At 42.4% G+C, this 17,336-nt stretch overlaps 2 protein-coding genes across 2 annotated transcripts; both read left to right on the top strand.

Annotated features, from left to right (window-relative positions):
• The first annotated feature begins 114 nt into the window (after positions 1–114).
• Positions 115–3,086, top strand: LOC135976421 (myb/SANT-like DNA-binding domain-containing protein 2). Its single transcript, XM_065571876.1, has 2 exons — positions 115–1,496; positions 2,451–3,086. The coding sequence occupies exons 1-2, from the start codon at positions 956–958 to the stop codon at positions 2,588–2,590; spliced, it is 681 nt and encodes a 226-aa protein (XP_065427948.1). The 5' UTR covers positions 115–955; the 3' UTR covers positions 2,591–3,086.
• A 5,612-nt stretch (positions 3,087–8,698) lies between these two features.
• Positions 8,699–17,062, top strand: LOC122172732 (natural killer cells antigen CD94-like). Its single transcript, XM_042845548.1, has 5 exons — positions 8,699–8,792; positions 10,631–10,717; positions 11,940–12,091; positions 13,264–13,370; positions 16,912–17,062. Exons 1-5 carry the CDS (start codon positions 8,699–8,701, stop codon positions 17,060–17,062), a joined length of 591 nt encoding a protein of 196 aa, XP_042701482.1.
• The last annotated feature ends 274 nt before the right edge of the window (positions 17,063–17,336 follow it).

The following is a 17,336-nucleotide window of genomic DNA, read 5'->3' as shown; positions in this document are numbered from 1 at the left end:
TAATATTTAGTTATTTTAATCTTTTCTCAGAATTTCATCCCTTTAGACCCCTAATCATTTTCATTGTTCTTCTCTGAACTCCCACTAATTTGTCCATATCTTTCCAAATTCCAGGGGTTCTTTCACCCAAATGAGGAACAGAAAAATATAAGGAACAATTGAAAGGATAAAAGTGCAGAGAGATCTTCAGTTCTTTACAGTCCAGGGACTATGGGTCCATCCACACTGCAGTGGGGCAACGAGTCTGAGAGTGTGGGTCAACTGACTCGGACTCACGGGGCTCACACTATGAAGCTAAAAAAGCCTCGCCAGGTTTCAGAGCCCAGGTTCCAGCCTGAATGGGAACATCCACAGTGCTGTTTTTAAACCCATGACCCAGATTCAATTGATCCAGGCCTCTGAGACTGGCTGCTGCAAGGTTTTTTGTGTGTGTGCGTGCGTGTGCGCGCAGATTAGATGTATCCTATGAGTTGTAAAACTTGTGTTTGTAGAATAGATAGCAAAAGGCCTGTCCTGGATGGTAAAAAATGTAAGGTAACATGTGCCTTATCCAAAGCCCATGGATATCAATGAGGCCTGGTCTACACTATGAGTTTAATTCGAATTTAGCAGCGTTAAATCGAATTAACCCTGCGCCCATCCACACAACGAAGCCATTTATTTCGAAATAAAGGGCTCTTAAAATCGATTTCTGTTCTCCTCCCCGACGAGCGGAGTAGCGCCGAAATCGATATTGTCATTTCGAATTAGGGTTAGTGTGGTCGCAATTCGATGGTATTGGCTTCCGGGAGCTATCCCACAGTGCACCATTGTGACCGCTCTGGACAGCAATCTGAACTCGGATGCACTGGCCAGGCAGACAGGAAAAGCCCCGTGAACATTTGGATTTCATTTCCTCTTCGCCCAGCACAGGAGAGCACAGGTGACCACAGAGAGCTCATCAGCACAGGTAACCATGCAGGCCGATAATCAAAAAAGAGCACCAGCATGGACCGTACGGGAGGTACTGGATCTGATCGCTATATGGGGAGAGGATTCAGTGCTAGCAGAACTTCGTTCGAAAAGACGAAATGCCAAAACGTTTGAAAAAATCTCCAAGGGCATGATGGAGAGAGGCCACAATAGGGACTCAGAGCAGTGCCGCATGAAAGTCAAGGAGCTCAGACAAGCCTATCAGAAAACAAAGGAGGCAAACGGTCTCTCCGGGTCAGAGCCGCAGACATGCGGCTTCTACGCTGAGCTGCATGCAATTCTAGGGGGGGCCACCGCCACTACCCCACCTCTGACTGTGGATTCCGAGGCGGGGGTAATCTCATCAGCCACACCTGAGGATTCTTCGAACGGGGAAGAAGAGGAGGAGGAGGACGATCTTGTGGAGAGCACACAGCACTCCATTCTCCCCAACAACCAGGATCTTTTTCTCAGCCTGACTGAAGTACCCTCCCAACCCTCCCAAGCAAATACCCAAGACCATGACCCCATGGAAGGGACCTCAGGTGAGTTTACCTTTTAAAATATAAAACATGGTTTAAAAGCAAGCGTTTTTTAATGATTACTTTGCCCTGAGGTCTTGGGATGCATTCGCAGCCAGTACAGCTACTGGAAAAGTCTGTTAACGTGTCTGGGGATGTAGTGGAAATCCTCCAGGGACATCTCCATGAAGCTCTCCTGGAGGTACTCCAAAAGCCTTTGCAGAAGGTTTCTGGGCAGTGCAGCCTTATTGCATCCTCCATGGTAGGACACTTGACCACGCTATGCTAGTAGCAAGTAATCTGGTATCATTGTATGACAAAGCCTGGTAGCGTATGGTCCCAGTGTTTGCTGGCATTCAAGCAACATCCATTCTTTATTTCGCTGTGTAATTTTCAGGAGAGTGATATCGCTCATGGTAACCTGGTTGAAATACAGGAATTTAGTTAAGGGGACAGAGGTGGCCCTTCCTACTGGGCTGTTTGCCTGTGGCTGAAAAGAAATCCTTCCCTGTAATAAGCCAAGCACACGGGCGGGAGGGGGGATTGGCACTGAGCTTTTCACATGTGGCTAGCAGGGATCTTCCCTGATACCAGCCATGCGGTGGAGGGAGGGATAAAGCAATCATCCCAGAGAATTGGATGATGGGGGGGAGTTTGTTTTCTGCTGCTGAAGGTTAACAGGAAAACTGCAGCACTCAACGGGCTTTGCTTGGTATGTGGGAAAGGAAGACGCAGAAGCCGAAAGACGATGGCTTACCATGGCCGCATGCAAGCCTAATTCTGTTGCCCGGACCTGCGTCTGTGATCTCTAGCAGCAAAGCCACAGGCACTCAATATTAAGAGGCAAAATGCAACCTTGCACAGAAATCACATGTGCTATGTAATGTGAATAGTGTTGTTTACCGTGAAAGAGTATAAGCATTGTTCTGTAAAATGTATCTTTTTAAAAAAATTCTCTCCTTTTTTCCCTCCCTCCAGCAGCTGCAAATTTTTCAGCCTTTGGGATGGAGGAGGGAGGCTTATCTCAGATAAGGCGTCGGAAAAAGAGGACGCGAGATGAGATGTTCGCGGAAAACATGGAATTCACCCGCAATGTAAGAGCTCATCTGAATGAGTGAAAGAACATGGTTTCAAAGTATAGGAAAGATGCCAGTGAATGTGAGGACAGGAGGGACCAAAGTGAGGCCAGAAGGGACCAACGTGAGGAGAGGAGAGACGCTCGAGATGAGAGGTGGCGGCAGGAAGATCAGAGGAAGCAGGATGCAATGCTGGGGCTGCTGCGTGAGCAAACAGACATGCTCCGGCGTCCGGTGGAGCTTCAGGAATGGCAGCAGGATCACAGACTGGCGCTACAGTCCCTGTATAAACCCCCTCCCCCCTCACCATGTCCCATAGCCTCCTCACCCAGACGTGTAAGAACACGGGGGCGGAGGCTCCGTGCACCCTCTCATTCCACCCCAGTGGACAGCCCAAGCAAAAGGCTGTCATTATTTTAACCTTTTTTTAGTGGCCTTTTCCTTCCCTCCAATCCTCCTCCCAAACCCCACCCGGGCTACCTTGTCAGTTCTCTCCCTCTTTTTATAATCAATTAATAAAGAATACATGATTTTTAAACGATAATGACTTTATCTCCTTTGAAAGCAAGCTGTGATCGAAGGGGGAGGGTGGGTTGCCTACAGAGAATGAGTCAATAAAGGGGGCGGGTTTTCATCAAGGAGAAACAAACATAACTTTCACATGGTAGCTTGGTCAGTCAAGAAACTGGTTTTCAAAGCTTCTCTGATGCACCGCGCTTCCTGGTGTGCTCTTCTAATCGCCCTGGTGTCTGGCTGCGTGTAATCAGCAGCCAAGCGATTTGCCTCAGCCCCCCACCCCGCCATAAACGTCTTCCCCTTACTCTCACAGAGATTGTGGAGCACACAGCAAACAGCAATAACAATGGGGATATTGGTTTGGCTGAGGTCTGAGCGAGTCAGTAAAGTGTGCCAGCGACCTTTTAAATGGCCAAATGCACATTCCACCACCATTCTGCACTTGCTCAGCCTGTAGTTGAACAGCTCCTGACTCCTGTCCAGGCTGCCTGTGTACGGCTTCATGAGCCATGGCATTAAGGGGTAGGCTGGGTCCCCAAGGATAACTATAGGCATTTCAACATCCCCAACGGTTATTTTCTGGTCTGGGAAGTAAGTCCCTTGCTGCAGCCGTTTAAACAGAGTAGTGTTCCTGAAGACGCGAGCATCATGAACCCTTCCCGGCCAGCCCACGCTGATGTTGGTGAAACATCCCCTGTGATCCACCAGTGCTTGCAGCACCATTGAAAAGTAACCCTTGCGGTTTATGTTCTGGGTACCTTGGTGCTCCAGTACCAAGATAGGGATATGGGTTCCATCTATCGCCCCACCACAGTTAGGGAATCCCATTGCAGCAAAGCCATCCACTATGACCTGCACATTTCCCAGAGTCACTGCCTTTGGTAGCAGCAGCTCAATGATTGCTTTGGCTACTTGCATGACAGCAGCCCCCACAGTAGATTTGCCCACTCCAAATTAATTCCCGACTGACCGGTAGCTGTGTGGCATTGCAAGCTTCCACAGGGCTATTGCCACTCACTTCTCAACTGTGAGGGCTGCTCTCATCCTGGTATTCTGGCGCTTCAGGGCAGGGGAAAGCAAGTCACAAAGTTCCATGAAAGTGCCCTTATGCATGCGAAAGTTTTGCAGCCACTGGGAATCGTCCCACACCTGCAACACTATGTGGTCCCACCAGTCTGTGCTTGTTTCCCGGGCCCAGAATCGGCGTTCCATGGATAGAACCTGCCCCATCAACAACATGATCTCCAAAGCACCAGGACCCAAGGTTTGAGAGAATTCTGTGTCCATGTCCATGTCCTCATCACTCTCATCGCCGCGCTGCCGTCGCTGCCTCCTCCTTGCCTCATTTTTCTGGTCCTGGTTCAGCATAAACTGCACGATAATGTGCGAGGTGTTTACAATGTTCATGACTGCTGTCTTGAGCTGAGCGGGCTCCATGCTTGCCGTGGGATGGCGTCTGCTGTGTTCACCCAGGAAAAAAGGCGCGAAACGGTTGTCTGCCGTTGCTTTCATGGAGGGAGGGGTGAGGCTATACCCAGAACCACCTGCGACAATGTTTTTTGCCCCATCAGGCACTGGGATCTCAACCCAGAATTCCAATGGGCGAGGGGAGACTGCGGGAACTATGGGATAGCTATGGGATAACTACCCACAGTGCAACACTCCGGAAATCGATGCTAGCCCCGGTACATGGACACACACCGCCGAATTAATGTGCTTAGTGTGGCCGCATACATTTGACTTTATACAATCTGTTTCCAAAATTCCAATTCTGTACATTTGGATTAATCCCATGGTGTAGACATACCCTGAGAGTCTTTCCATTGACTTCTATGGGCTTTTGATCAGGCTATATGAACATTAAGTGTCACAGATTGTTTAGTCTGCATTGTTGCTTAATAAATTCTGCATTTAACTAGTTGCAGCGAGATTTTAAAGTTAACACTGTAGCCTTAGGTAGTGTCATTTTAACTCTCATAGATGTAAGCCCCTTTGCTCTGAGCTATTTGGATTGGAGTAGAACACCTCACTTCAATTTGAAAACTTCCTGTGCGGTCTGAAATGGAAAATTGCAGAGCAAATACATCTGCCTTTCTTGGGTCATTCTGTCCATCTTCTAACAGGACAGTCTGCTGGTGATACCACAATTTCTCTGCTGGGACTAGACCAAATACAGCTCAGAAAGTTCAATTCCAGCTCTCCAGCCTCTTCCTAAGGACCTACAGGTACAAACTAAGGTGTCATACCCAAATGCTTCCAGGGCTTTTAATGTGACAGTATTAGATAAATGTACATAAATAAAATATACCTAATTCAGAAAATGGTGGCTTTATTACACCAAAAGGGATTATATAGATGTGTAACTTTGATTTTATTTCTTCTCTGTTAAAGTTCAGTACAAGCAGTAGGCATGGTGTATTTAAGAATTCATTTATCAGAGGGATAGCCGTGTTAGTCTGAATCTGTAAAAAGCAACAGAGGGTCCTGTGGCGCCTTTAAGCCTAACAGAAGTATTGGGAGCATAAGCTGAAGTTGCATCTGAAGAAGTGAGGTTCTTACCCACGAAAGCTTATGCTCCCAATACTTCTGTTAGTCTTAAAGGTGCCACAGGACCCTCTGTTGCTTTTTAAGAATTCATTGTTAGGGTTGTCCATGTGGCATAGTTTTCTGTTTTTAGGTCTGTGCTCTATTCATCTTTTCTGAGTTGGGTGCAAGCTAAAATCCTGAATCTGAACAACTTTCAAATTGAGGAAGTTATCTGGCTCCAGTTTTAGTTATTTTTACTTTTATATATAAAATCTCCAAGACCAGCACCTGCCAAGGAAGTCTATAGATGTACTATAGCTGGAGTTTAGTAAATTATTTGATTCAGTGTGTCAAGCAAACATGCTTGGAAAAAAATCACATTAGCTAGGATATGAACATGTCATTGGTACTGAAAATTGTCTGAAGGTGTAAAAAATTATAAATAGCCGTATATTGCGTCTCCTCTTTCTGACATCAGTGTCATCCTTCTGCTGAGTGGTAGCAGATATCAGTGGCTTTGCATGTCAGTTTCCTAGTACAGGAAAAATTTGTGACCTAGAGTCTGGGTATATTCTAAGTGTAACTTGCTTAATTGACACATAAACAGCAGTCCTGGAACAGAGGTTGTCACATAGCATGCAAGCCGATCCCTCCTTCCAGTAATCTCAGTCCAATAAAAATGGCCAGTTCCCAGACAGGAACTCTGACTCAGGAATTTAAGCAGAGAGCAAACTCTCCTGCCACTCATACAGTCCCCCTCTACCCAGACCCTTGTGTAATCAAGAACACTGGTGTTTCTTCCAAGATTAAAAACTTGCTCTCATGGTAACAAAAGGAACTTGAAAGACTACGTGTAACAACAACACCTTCCATAACAATATGAAGCTGAGAAAGAAGTGTCTAGAGGGGTATCACAGCAATCTGTTAAATCTGGGGTTATCTGTCATATTCATTAATAAGCCGTAAGGGTGGGTAAACAGCAAAGTAATTAAACTGGAAGGGGTTGTAGACACCATTGACAACAGAGATATAATTCAAAGGTTCTTAGAGAGGCTAGAAATATTAGCAGGCAATAAAAACGTAAGATTTTAACAGGGCAAAAAGAAGTTAATGTGGCTAGGGAAAAATCATCTGAAACACAGGAATTTAAGGAACAAAAGACGTTCCAAAATCATCACTGCCAAGAGATGTAGGGGTGAAAATGGACCAAACAATATGAGTTTGCAATAGTAGATTTGTCTACAAGTTGGTATCTCGTCACAAAACTGAGATCTCACACCTAAAACACTGTGTTCTGTATTCTGGACACCTGGAGGATAGCAGAGAGATGCAGACGAATTGGCAAATACTCAGAGAAGAGGAAATAGAAGTGATTAAAAGGAGTGATTGACAAATAGGGTATGAAGAAATCTGAAAAGAACTAATTAAGTGTGTATATATAAACCAGCTTAGTTAAACAATGAGGAAGTAGTGAGTTAAAAAGGTCATGAAGCAGTTTACATGTACAGTAATTTTATAAATACTAAGGAAAGAATAAGAGAGGAAGATTAATCTGGATAGTCCAGGATTTCAATAATCTTTAATAATAAATAATAAATACAACCTGAGGCGTACCCTTCCCCCACACGAGGCTGTCGGACGACGCTGAAACCCCGAGGAGGGCCCCCTCAGGAGTCTGACACCTGTCATTGGAACCCCCTGTCCCTGCTGTTGCCTGTTGCTGGAACCCTGCCAGAGCCCCGCTGGCTGCCAGCTCCAGACCCCTGCAGCCCCTGGGGCTGAAGCAGAAATGTCACAGAGGTCTCTGGAAGTCACAGATTTCATGACTTCCATGACATAAATGTAGCCTTAGTGATGGGGACAGGCAGAGGATGCTCCTGGCAGTCCTTAGTCACAACTCTGCACAAAGGCCGCCATAGGGTGATGGTCATTCTCCACAGATGAGGGCAGATATGGAGTTCGCATTCTCCTGAGCTGACAGAGCAGCCTTTTTAGGCACAGAGCTGCTCTCCCCAGTCTGGGAAAAGGGGACTGAAAAGGAACAGTAAACACAGCCTGCCTTTTGTGAGGATACCGCTCCTGGCTGGTAATCCAACTCAGTGGTCAAAATAAAGCAAAGATTCACAGACTGATTTTGAGGTCATGGAATCTCAGAACCCTTCACAATGACCAAGACCAGAATGAAGAACACACATGCAACCAGGTTAGCAAATCCAGGATTTGACTAGTTTCCCATGTGAGAAGCCATAAAAACAAATAAATCCAGAACTTGTCAGTGCTAGCTGAACACTTGTCCATCAAAGCAATGGGAGAATCCATCCATCCATCTAGTCCAGATTTAAAAGCATTTGTCATTTCCCTTAGTAGATTTTTAACTTTACAACAGATCTCCTCACTCATTAATGTTCCCTAATAATCAGCTGAAAATGCCCTTTATGCCAATTTTCAGGTTATTACACTATCAGATCTCCTTACACAATTTCTCACCTTCATTACCATTTCAATTCTTCAAATACTTGTAGCATAATTCATGAAATCCCCAGCCACACAATGTTTGTTGAAGTTGCACACATTTAATTCTTTCAATCTTTCCACATAAACCAATCTCTGATTTTATTTATTCATTATTTCCTGATTTACCTTTTGATACTGAGGTGCCTGCATATCTGTATGTAACAGGTGCTGTCAGAAGAAGACATATTCTGAGATTAATTCATGGCTGAGTTTTAATTGTTCCGGCTCCAGATTTTTATCCTATCTCCTCTCAAATGTCTCCTGTAAGCCCCTTAGCAACTGGATTTATCTAGTAGCAGTATCACGAAAATTCCCCAAGATGGGTTGTGCTGAAGAGTGAAAAGTTGGATTTAAAGTTTTTCATTGTTTATATAACCATAGATAGACGGGCATCAGAAGGAAGTGTTCAGATATATAGATATATATATTGAACAAAATGCCTTATGTCAACATTTCTGTTCACTTCACCACCAAACAGGGCTGAGTTGCTGTGATGAATGTCCCATAGATTCATCAGTTTTTCATCAAATGCCATCACTCACTCTAGGCCACTAAAAAAGAGCCTAAACTTCCCACCATTATAACCCACCAGAAATGAGTGAGCAGGAAGTGACCTACACAGAACTGAAATTTCACACTACTTCCAAACAGCAGAGAATACAGAGACCAAAGACCATCAAGAACAAAGGTACTGTATATGACAGGCTGCTGAATCACCACTTTCTATTTCAAACCCCATCCCCCTCTTTCACCTGCCCTGAGAATATGTTCTGAAATAGTAAAGTTTAAATATTCCTGTAATCTGTCACCTGCTGCCATGTTGCTGGGGCTATGATAGCTCCTTATGGGTTAGACAGGGGTGAAAGGAGGTAGCTCTCACACAGGGGTGACAACACAGAATTCTCTGTTCTAGCAGGAATTAGAAGTACCTGTTTGTTCCAAGCACTTTCCGTAGATGCCAGAGTTACTGAGTGTGTAATCAATGGCAGTTATACTGGAGCTGGTTTTCAGCCCTGCCCAGGTGGGAGCTGACTCTGGGATCTAGTTGCTGCCCATATTAACTACAGTCTGACACAGATACTCAGAACACAGTCTTGCTCTGCCCATCTTTATGCTCATTTTCTTCCTGTCAGACCCATCAGTTCCAGCTCCTCCCTGGCGAATCATTGCAGTGATTCTGGGGATCTCCTGCCTGGTGTCACTGGGAGCAGTGGTGGCCTTGGTTGCCAAGTGTAAGTAATTGTAGAATAGACACTAAGAATCTGACCTCAGCCTCTATACATATTTTGAAGACACCATTTTGCTGATGAATCCATGGTATTTTATTGATAAGTGTATACACATATTATGTATCTAAATTTGCTTGAACCCCAGCTACATAAACTAGCAACATTATGCTCACCAGATTTTTTGTTTTCTCCAAAGTTTTTATGATGCCCCCAAATCACAATATTTATATCCAGATCAGGGATTTAAACACCCCAAAGTTTAAAGTTGTTTGTATTCAATTTTTGGTTCGGCCTCTTACAAACACGGACTATTTGTGAAATGTAGATCCAAAGTGGGGTTTTGAACAGCTCAAACTTGGAGGGCAAATTCTGTATCTGAGATTTTTGTTCAGCCTGTTATTATGATATGGGTCCTTTGCAAAATTTGGATGCCAGAGCTGGATTTTTAATCCCCTCCAAAGATCTACTGTTCAGATGTAGAGATTTGATTCAGGCCCATCCCTTCTAGTAAGCACAGTAAAATATTTCCTTGAATATTTCTTAGTTGCTCATCATGTTTCCTGTAGTCTGCAGGCTGATGAAAGGGTCTGTCAGATCTATTCTGCTCAGTTTTGTAGTATATTTTCTTTTACTTTTTTTGTGGGCTGTGGGTTTCTCTCTCACACACACACCAGGTACCATGTAATAAGATAGTTAGCAGTCATGCTATGTGCAGCAAAATACTTTAAAATCCTGAGCTCTGACAAACAATTGGAGCATCTGCTTAGTGATTGCACTATTAACTTTCAGCACAGAAAAGCTCTCTATATTTCCAAGCCTAATAGCAATGGCAAGATTTGTCTCATAGGAATCCTTCTCCTGGATATGGAACAGATCTATATCTGAGGGCCAGAACCTTATTCACACTCTGGTTGCTTTCTGAAAGGGGTCCTCTGGTGGCATGGAGTTTCCCATACTGACTCCTAGAACCTCCTCCCTCCTGCTCCCAGCACACAGATGTGGCCATGCAGCTGGCTCCAGGATTGGGTGAACATAAAGGAGACTTAAAGCCACTTTTCGCTCCTCACTAGTCTTGTGCCAAGTTTCACAAGACTGGAGGATTTGGCCACGCAATTTTAAAATAAATTTTCCAAAATATGCAAACATAAATAAATAGAAGTTTTGAGATAAATAATACTACAAAAAAGATCAAAAATAACAAATCCAATTCCTTCAAATGTAAAGGAAAATTCATTTGTCTCAACTGTAGCTTAATTTGAAGTAGCATAATTCATTATGCTCTCATTGTCAATTTAAGTTTTCCAGGCATCCCATCCATCAGGAAATTTCACCCACAAGCAACTGGTTACACACCCCAGCCAAGAAACATACAAGAAAACTGGAGGTAAGTAGTCTGGTGGGTTCTGCATTGTCTCCCCTGGGTAGCTTCCTATTTGTTGATTTTAAAATGACGCAAATATTGCATAAAATCATCAATGTATCCAATAACATTCCAGTTTATAATAACAGAGCCAAATGTAACAAAATCAAATGACCAGTTTGAGGAAGTTGTAAAAGCACCTGGGCGCAGCCATGATTGGAATGAACAGGACTAGAGCACATCTGTTGCTTATGTACCCAATGTTTCCCTAATAGCTCAGGCAGGAATTAATGTGGGGTAAAATCTGTAAATTTCATTGAAAATCAGTGGCACTTAGGGCCAGGTTTTTAAAGGTATTTAGGTGCCTAAAATGCACTAAGTTGCTTCTGAAAATTTTGTCTGTGATCCTTGTCACATTTACCTACACATGTTCTGTTAGGCCCTAGGGAAAGAGGACATGCAGAGATCATTGTGTCCTCTAGTGTTCTGATATTATGCACAATGATAATGTCATATTATTAATTCAGTAGGAGGGATTCACTTTAACTGGAACATCAGCCTATAGCCGCTGGAAACACCACAGCAGGGAAAGAGCAAGTAAAGTTGAAGTTACTGTAAATAGACATCCCAGGATACAACCTGTCATTTAAACACAATGTTTCATTTACTGGTGATCTGATGGGAAATGGTGAATAATCCAATGTGAACTGGGTGAAAAACTAGGTGTCATTTCCAACACAGATGCTATGAGAGGTACAGTATCAGCAGGCCAGAAATAATACATGTGGACTTTGAGGTGGTTTGTATGGTCAGCCGATAATACGCTCCCACATAGAGAAAGTTAACATTACTCAGTAGATAAACCAAACATATACTGTATCTGGAATAGGAATCGTAGCCTTCAGTTCAGAAATCACAGGCCTCTGTCACTTGAGCAGTGCTTAATTTGTGCCAGGGCTGAGCCCCAGTACCTCTAGGCTTGGCAGCTCATAGCCCCAGCACCTAATTGCTTGAGCCCTCACACCTTTTTCATTACAAATTAAACACTGCACTTGAACTTATATTGTATTTTCAGGCCTCCAGTCACTAGGGCATGAGACAAATAGTTGAGTAGGCTTCATTCTATACACTAGAGCAACAGTGAGGCACATGCCAAGTCAGTACATTACCAGATTCAATCTCTACCTATATCACAGCCATCAACACAGAAACATGTGGAGTGTATAAATGTGTTTTTTTCTTCAAGGACATAAATTCAGCCCTTGCCCAGAGGACTGGAGGCAACTTGGAAATTCCTGTTACCTCTATTCTACAAACTGGATGACTTGGCAAAGGAGTAAAGATTACTGCACTTCTTTGGGCTCCAACCTCCTTAAAATTGACAGCAAGGAAGAATGGGTAATTTATTTCCCTTCAGTTCCCAGTACTATCCTTAGCATTTCCGGATGGGTCTACGAAACAGTTTTTTTTTTTTTTTTTTGCCACAACCCTCTTCCCAAATGCAGCTCATTCCTGTCCATCACCAACACACTGTAATGCATGTGGCAGCCTCAGAATTTGGGAAGGAATTATGAGAAGACAATTGGGGGGACACTCCCAAATGTAATTATACCTAGAATGTGTGTGTGTAGACCAATAGGTCCTTCCCAAACCAAACGTCCTGAAAAAGTGTAGCCTAATAATTTGTTCCTTTCACCCAATCAATCTGTATACTGGTACTGTGTATCCTTTCAAATTTCTTTGCATGGAAAAGGGATGATAATAACAAAACCAAAGACACCTCCCTTATCTCAGGGGTTTCATACTACAATCAAACGTGTCATGAAACACTTCATCTAGAAGGTTTCATGACAAAAACCCACATTACTGCAATTTAAAGTACATTTACCTGGCCCCTCAGAGAATTTCCCCTTTTTATCAGATTTAACAAACATAGCTTTTAAAGTTCTACAATGAAGCTTCTTCAGGGGACATATTATCCCGTTACAATTTCAATTAAGTCTTTAGGTGACATTTCACTCCATTTCTCTGTTGACCTTAAGACAGCGATTATTCCATGAGCTTTTCTCCCACTGTGGTGAAATATATTGAACACCTGTTTATAACAAGACATTGGACATAATTAGAGGAAAGTGTGAATAGACAGTCTAGTCCCCATGAAAAGTATTGAAAGAAATATGATGGGGATGGTTTACTTCCCTAGGGTTTAGGGCTCTTCACTGCCATCCAAGACAGTTTGGTTATACTCCCTATTCTAGTCTCTTGCACTCCAGGTCTGGTATCAGCTGGGCATCCTAGAGGAACGGGCCATCGATCTCCAGAGAAGTAGGTGTCTTACATTGCTCAACAACACTTCCTGTGGATGACTATGAAGCAGCAGTGACAGGATCTCAAGAGAATCCCATCCAGTCTTCTAAGCTGGAAGGATGGTGTCTGTGAACTGGCCCTGGAAGTAAATGAGCTCTAGTCGGAACTCCCCAGCCACAATCCTTTCCCTGCAGTCTATTCATTGATAAGATGGCAGAATATTTTGTATTGTTATTAAATGATTTGATTTTCTTTCCATGCAGGATTTCATAAATTCAAAAACACATTCTTATCACTGGATCGGACTATCCCATAATGCAGTTTATGATTCCTGGGTGTGGGAGGATGGCACAGCTCCTTCCAGTGACCTGTAAGTGCTGCCCAGTGGTAGAAACTATTCGGTTCCGTTCATCTACTTGTACATTTCTGACATATGATGGATCAGGCCCATTGCAAAGCATCCTACAAAGATACAACTCTAGTGATATTCAGTTGTTCTCCATACTTCTCTCCCTCTAATTCATTATTACTGTGGGGAATTTGAATAATATTAGAATATCTGTTTCCTTGGAGCTTCTTATTTATTATGTTCCCTAAGGGATGGGAAGGATCTGATGAGAAACAGTCATATGAAAAAGAGTCCCATTCAATTAAATCATGTAATGGCAGAAAGCTGAAAAGTGACAATTTTAAGTGCTTATATACAAATGCTAGAAGTCCAAATAATAAAATGGGTGAACTAGAGTGCCTCATATTAAATGAGGATATTGATATAATAGGCATCACAGAAACTTGGTCGAATGAGGATAATCAATCAGACACAGTAATACCAGGGTACAAAATATATCAGCAGGACAGAACAGGTTGTGCTGGTGGGGGAGTGGCATTATATGTGAAAGAAAGCATAGGATCAAATGAAGTAAAAATCTTAAATGAACCAAATTGTACCACAGAAGCTTTATAGATAATAATTCCATGCTTCAATAATAAGAATATAGCAGTAGGGATATATTACTGACCACCTGACCAGGATGGTTATAGTGATTGGAAATGCTCAGGGAGATTAGAGAGGCTATAAAAATAAAAAAACTCAATAATAATTTCAACCATCCCCGTACCAACTGGGTACATGTCCCCTCAGGACAGGATGCAGAGTTTCTTGACACCTTAAATGACTGCTTCTTGGAGCAGCTAGTCTTGGAACCCACAAGCAGAGAGGCAATTCTTAATTTAGTCCTAAGTGAAGCACAGGATCTGGTACAAGAGGTGAATATAGCTGGACTACTTGGTAATAGTGACCATCATATAATTAAATTTAACATCCCTGTGGTGGGGAAGACACCACAACAGCCCAATGTGGTAGCATTTAATTTCAGAAAGGGGAACTACACAAAAATGAGGGGGTTAGTTAAACAGAAATTAAAAGTGAAATCCCTGAAAGCTGCATGGAAACTTTTTAAAGACACCATATTAGAGGCTCAATTTAAATGTATACTCCAAATTAGAAAACATAGTAAGAGAACCAAAAAAGTGACACCGTGGCTACACAGCACAGTAAAAGAAGTAGCAAGAGTCAAAATGTCATCCTTTAAAAAGTGGAAGTTAAATCCTCGTGAGGAAAATAGACAGGAGCATAAACTCTGGAAAGTGAAGTGTAAAAATATAATTAGGAAGGTCAAAAAAGAATTTGAAGAACAGCTAGCCAAAGACTCAAAAAGTAATAACACAAATTTTTTTTTTAAGTACATCAGAAGTAGGAAGCCTGCTAAACAGCCAGTGAAGCCACTGGACAATCGAGATGCTAAAGGAGCACTTAAGGATGATAAGGCCATTGCAGAGAAACTAAATTAATTCTTTGTATTGGTCTTCATGGCTGAGGATGTGAGGGAAATTCCCAAACCTGAGCCATTATTTTTAGGTGACAGATTTGAGGAACTGTCCCAGATTGAGGTGTCATTAGAGGAGGTTTTGGAACAAATGGATAAATTAAACAGTAATAAGTCACCAGGACCAGATGGTATTCACCCAAGAGTTCAGAAGGAACTCAATATGAAATTGTAAAACTACTAACTGTGGTTTGTAATCTATCATTTAAATCAGCTTCTGTACCAAATGACTGGAGGACAGGTAATGCAATGCCAATTTTTAAAAAGGGCTCCAGAGGTGATCCCAGCAATTACAGGCCGATAAGACTGACTTCAGTACTGGGCAAACTGGTTGAAACTATAGTAAAGAACATAATTGTCAGACAAATAGATGAACATAATTTGTTGGGGAAGAGTCAAAATGTTTTTTTTGTAAAGGGAAATCATGCCTTACCAATCTACTAGAATTTTTTGAGGGGGTCAATAAGCATGTGGACAAGGGGATTCCAGTAGATATAGTGTACTTAGATTTTCAGAAAGCCTTTGACAAGGTCCCTCACCAAAGGCTCTTAAGCAAAGTAAGTTGTTATGGGATAAGAAGGATGGTCCTCTTGTGGATCTGTAACTGGTTAAAAAATAGGAAACAAAGGGTAGGAATTAATGGTCAGTTTTCGTAATGGAGAGAGGTAAATAGTGGTTTCCCCCACTATTAACATAGTATTGGTCCCCCATTGGTCTGTACTGGAACCAATACTATTCAACATATTCATAAATGATCTGGAAAAAGGGGTAAACTGAGGTGGCAAAATTTGCAGATGATACAAAACTACTCAAGATACTCAAGTCAAAAGCAGAATGGGAAGCGTTACAAAGGGATCTCATGAAACCGGGTGCCTGGGCACCAAGTGGCAGATGAAATACAATGTTGATAAATGAAAAGTAATGCACATTGACAAACATAATCCCAACAATACATATAACATGATGGGGTTTACACTGGCTGTTACCACTCAAGAAAGAGATCTTGGAGTCATTGTGAATAGTTCTCTGAAAACATCCATTCAATGTGCAGTGCCAGTTAAAAAAGTGAACAGAATGTTGGGAATCATTAAGAAAGAGACAGAAAATAAGACAGAAAATATCGTATTGCCTCTATATAAATCTATGGTACGCTGACATCTTGAATACTGTGTGCAGACGTGGTTGCCACATCTCAAAAAAAGATATATTGGAATTGGAAAAGGTTCGGAAAAGGGCAACAAAAATTATTAGGGGTATGGAACAGCTTTCGTATGAGAAGAGATTAATAAGATTCGGACTTTTCAGCTTGGAAAAGAGGCGATTAAGGGATGATATGATAGGGGTCTATAAAATCATGACTAGCGTGGAGAAAGTAAATAAGGAAGTGTTTCTTATTCCTTCTCATAACACAAGAACTAGGGGTCACCAAATGAAATTAATAGGCAGCAGATTTAAAACAAAAGGAAGTATTTTTTTTCCACACAACACAGAGTCAACCTGTGGAATGCCTTTCCAGGGGATGTTGTGAAGGTCAAGACTATAACAGGGTTCAAAAAAGAACTAGATACATTCATGGAGGGTAGGTTCATCAGTGGTTATTAGCCAGGATGGTCAGGGATGGTGTCCCTAGCCTCTGTTTGCCAGAAGCTGGTAATGGGCGACAGGGGATGGATCACTTGATGATTACCTGTTCTGTTCATTCCCTCTGGGGCACCTGACATTGGCCACTGTTGGAAGACAATATAGTGGGCTAGATGGACTGTTAGTCCAACCCAGTATGGTCATTCTTATGTTCTTATGTCTTTTTGTTCTAAACCTAGCATGACAGATCTTTCTGCTTAAGAGGTACCAGAAGATTGGAATAGCAAGGAGGCTACAAGTTAGGAATGAGGTTGATTATTAGGTTGATTCAAAAGTAGTTTAAAATCAATACCCATCCCCCTACTCTCCTCTCCTACTACTTCCATAATGTGTAACACTGTATGATTGGCAAGGCTGGCAGTAATTTGTCTCTTTCCTTCTTAGGTTTACAGTAACCCAACTTTACCCTCCAGGGGGCTGCGTACTCTTTGTCCAAAAAGAAGCCAAGTCTTATAATTGTGAAGATGAAAACCCCTGTATTTGTGAGAAGGCTGTTCACCCAGGACCTACTATGTTGGCAGAAGGAGACACATAGAACCACGAGAGTAATTTCCTGGCACATCCTGACTTCTGCGTACAAAGAAAGCATGGAATAATCCCTGCCCCTCAATTTATTGCATTACATTTACTATTAATGAAGTTCACAAATATTTTCAAATACTTTGCCACAGTGACAGAAAATGTTCAAGAGTTTGTGTCGGAAGGAGCTGGGACTTGCCCATTCAGACAGAGAAGTAGCATTTTGAATTTTGCTTGTTCTTTTACTGCTGACATTGTCCCCTGGCCAAAAAAAAATAAAATTGTAATTA

The sequence above is a fragment of the Chrysemys picta genome, chromosome 1 (assembly GCF_011386835.1).
Source record: "Chrysemys picta bellii isolate R12L10 chromosome 1, ASM1138683v2, whole genome shotgun sequence".
Classification (NCBI taxonomy): Eukaryota; Metazoa; Chordata; order Testudines; family Emydidae; genus Chrysemys; species Chrysemys picta.
This window is presented reverse-complemented; position numbering and strand designations above follow the sequence as displayed.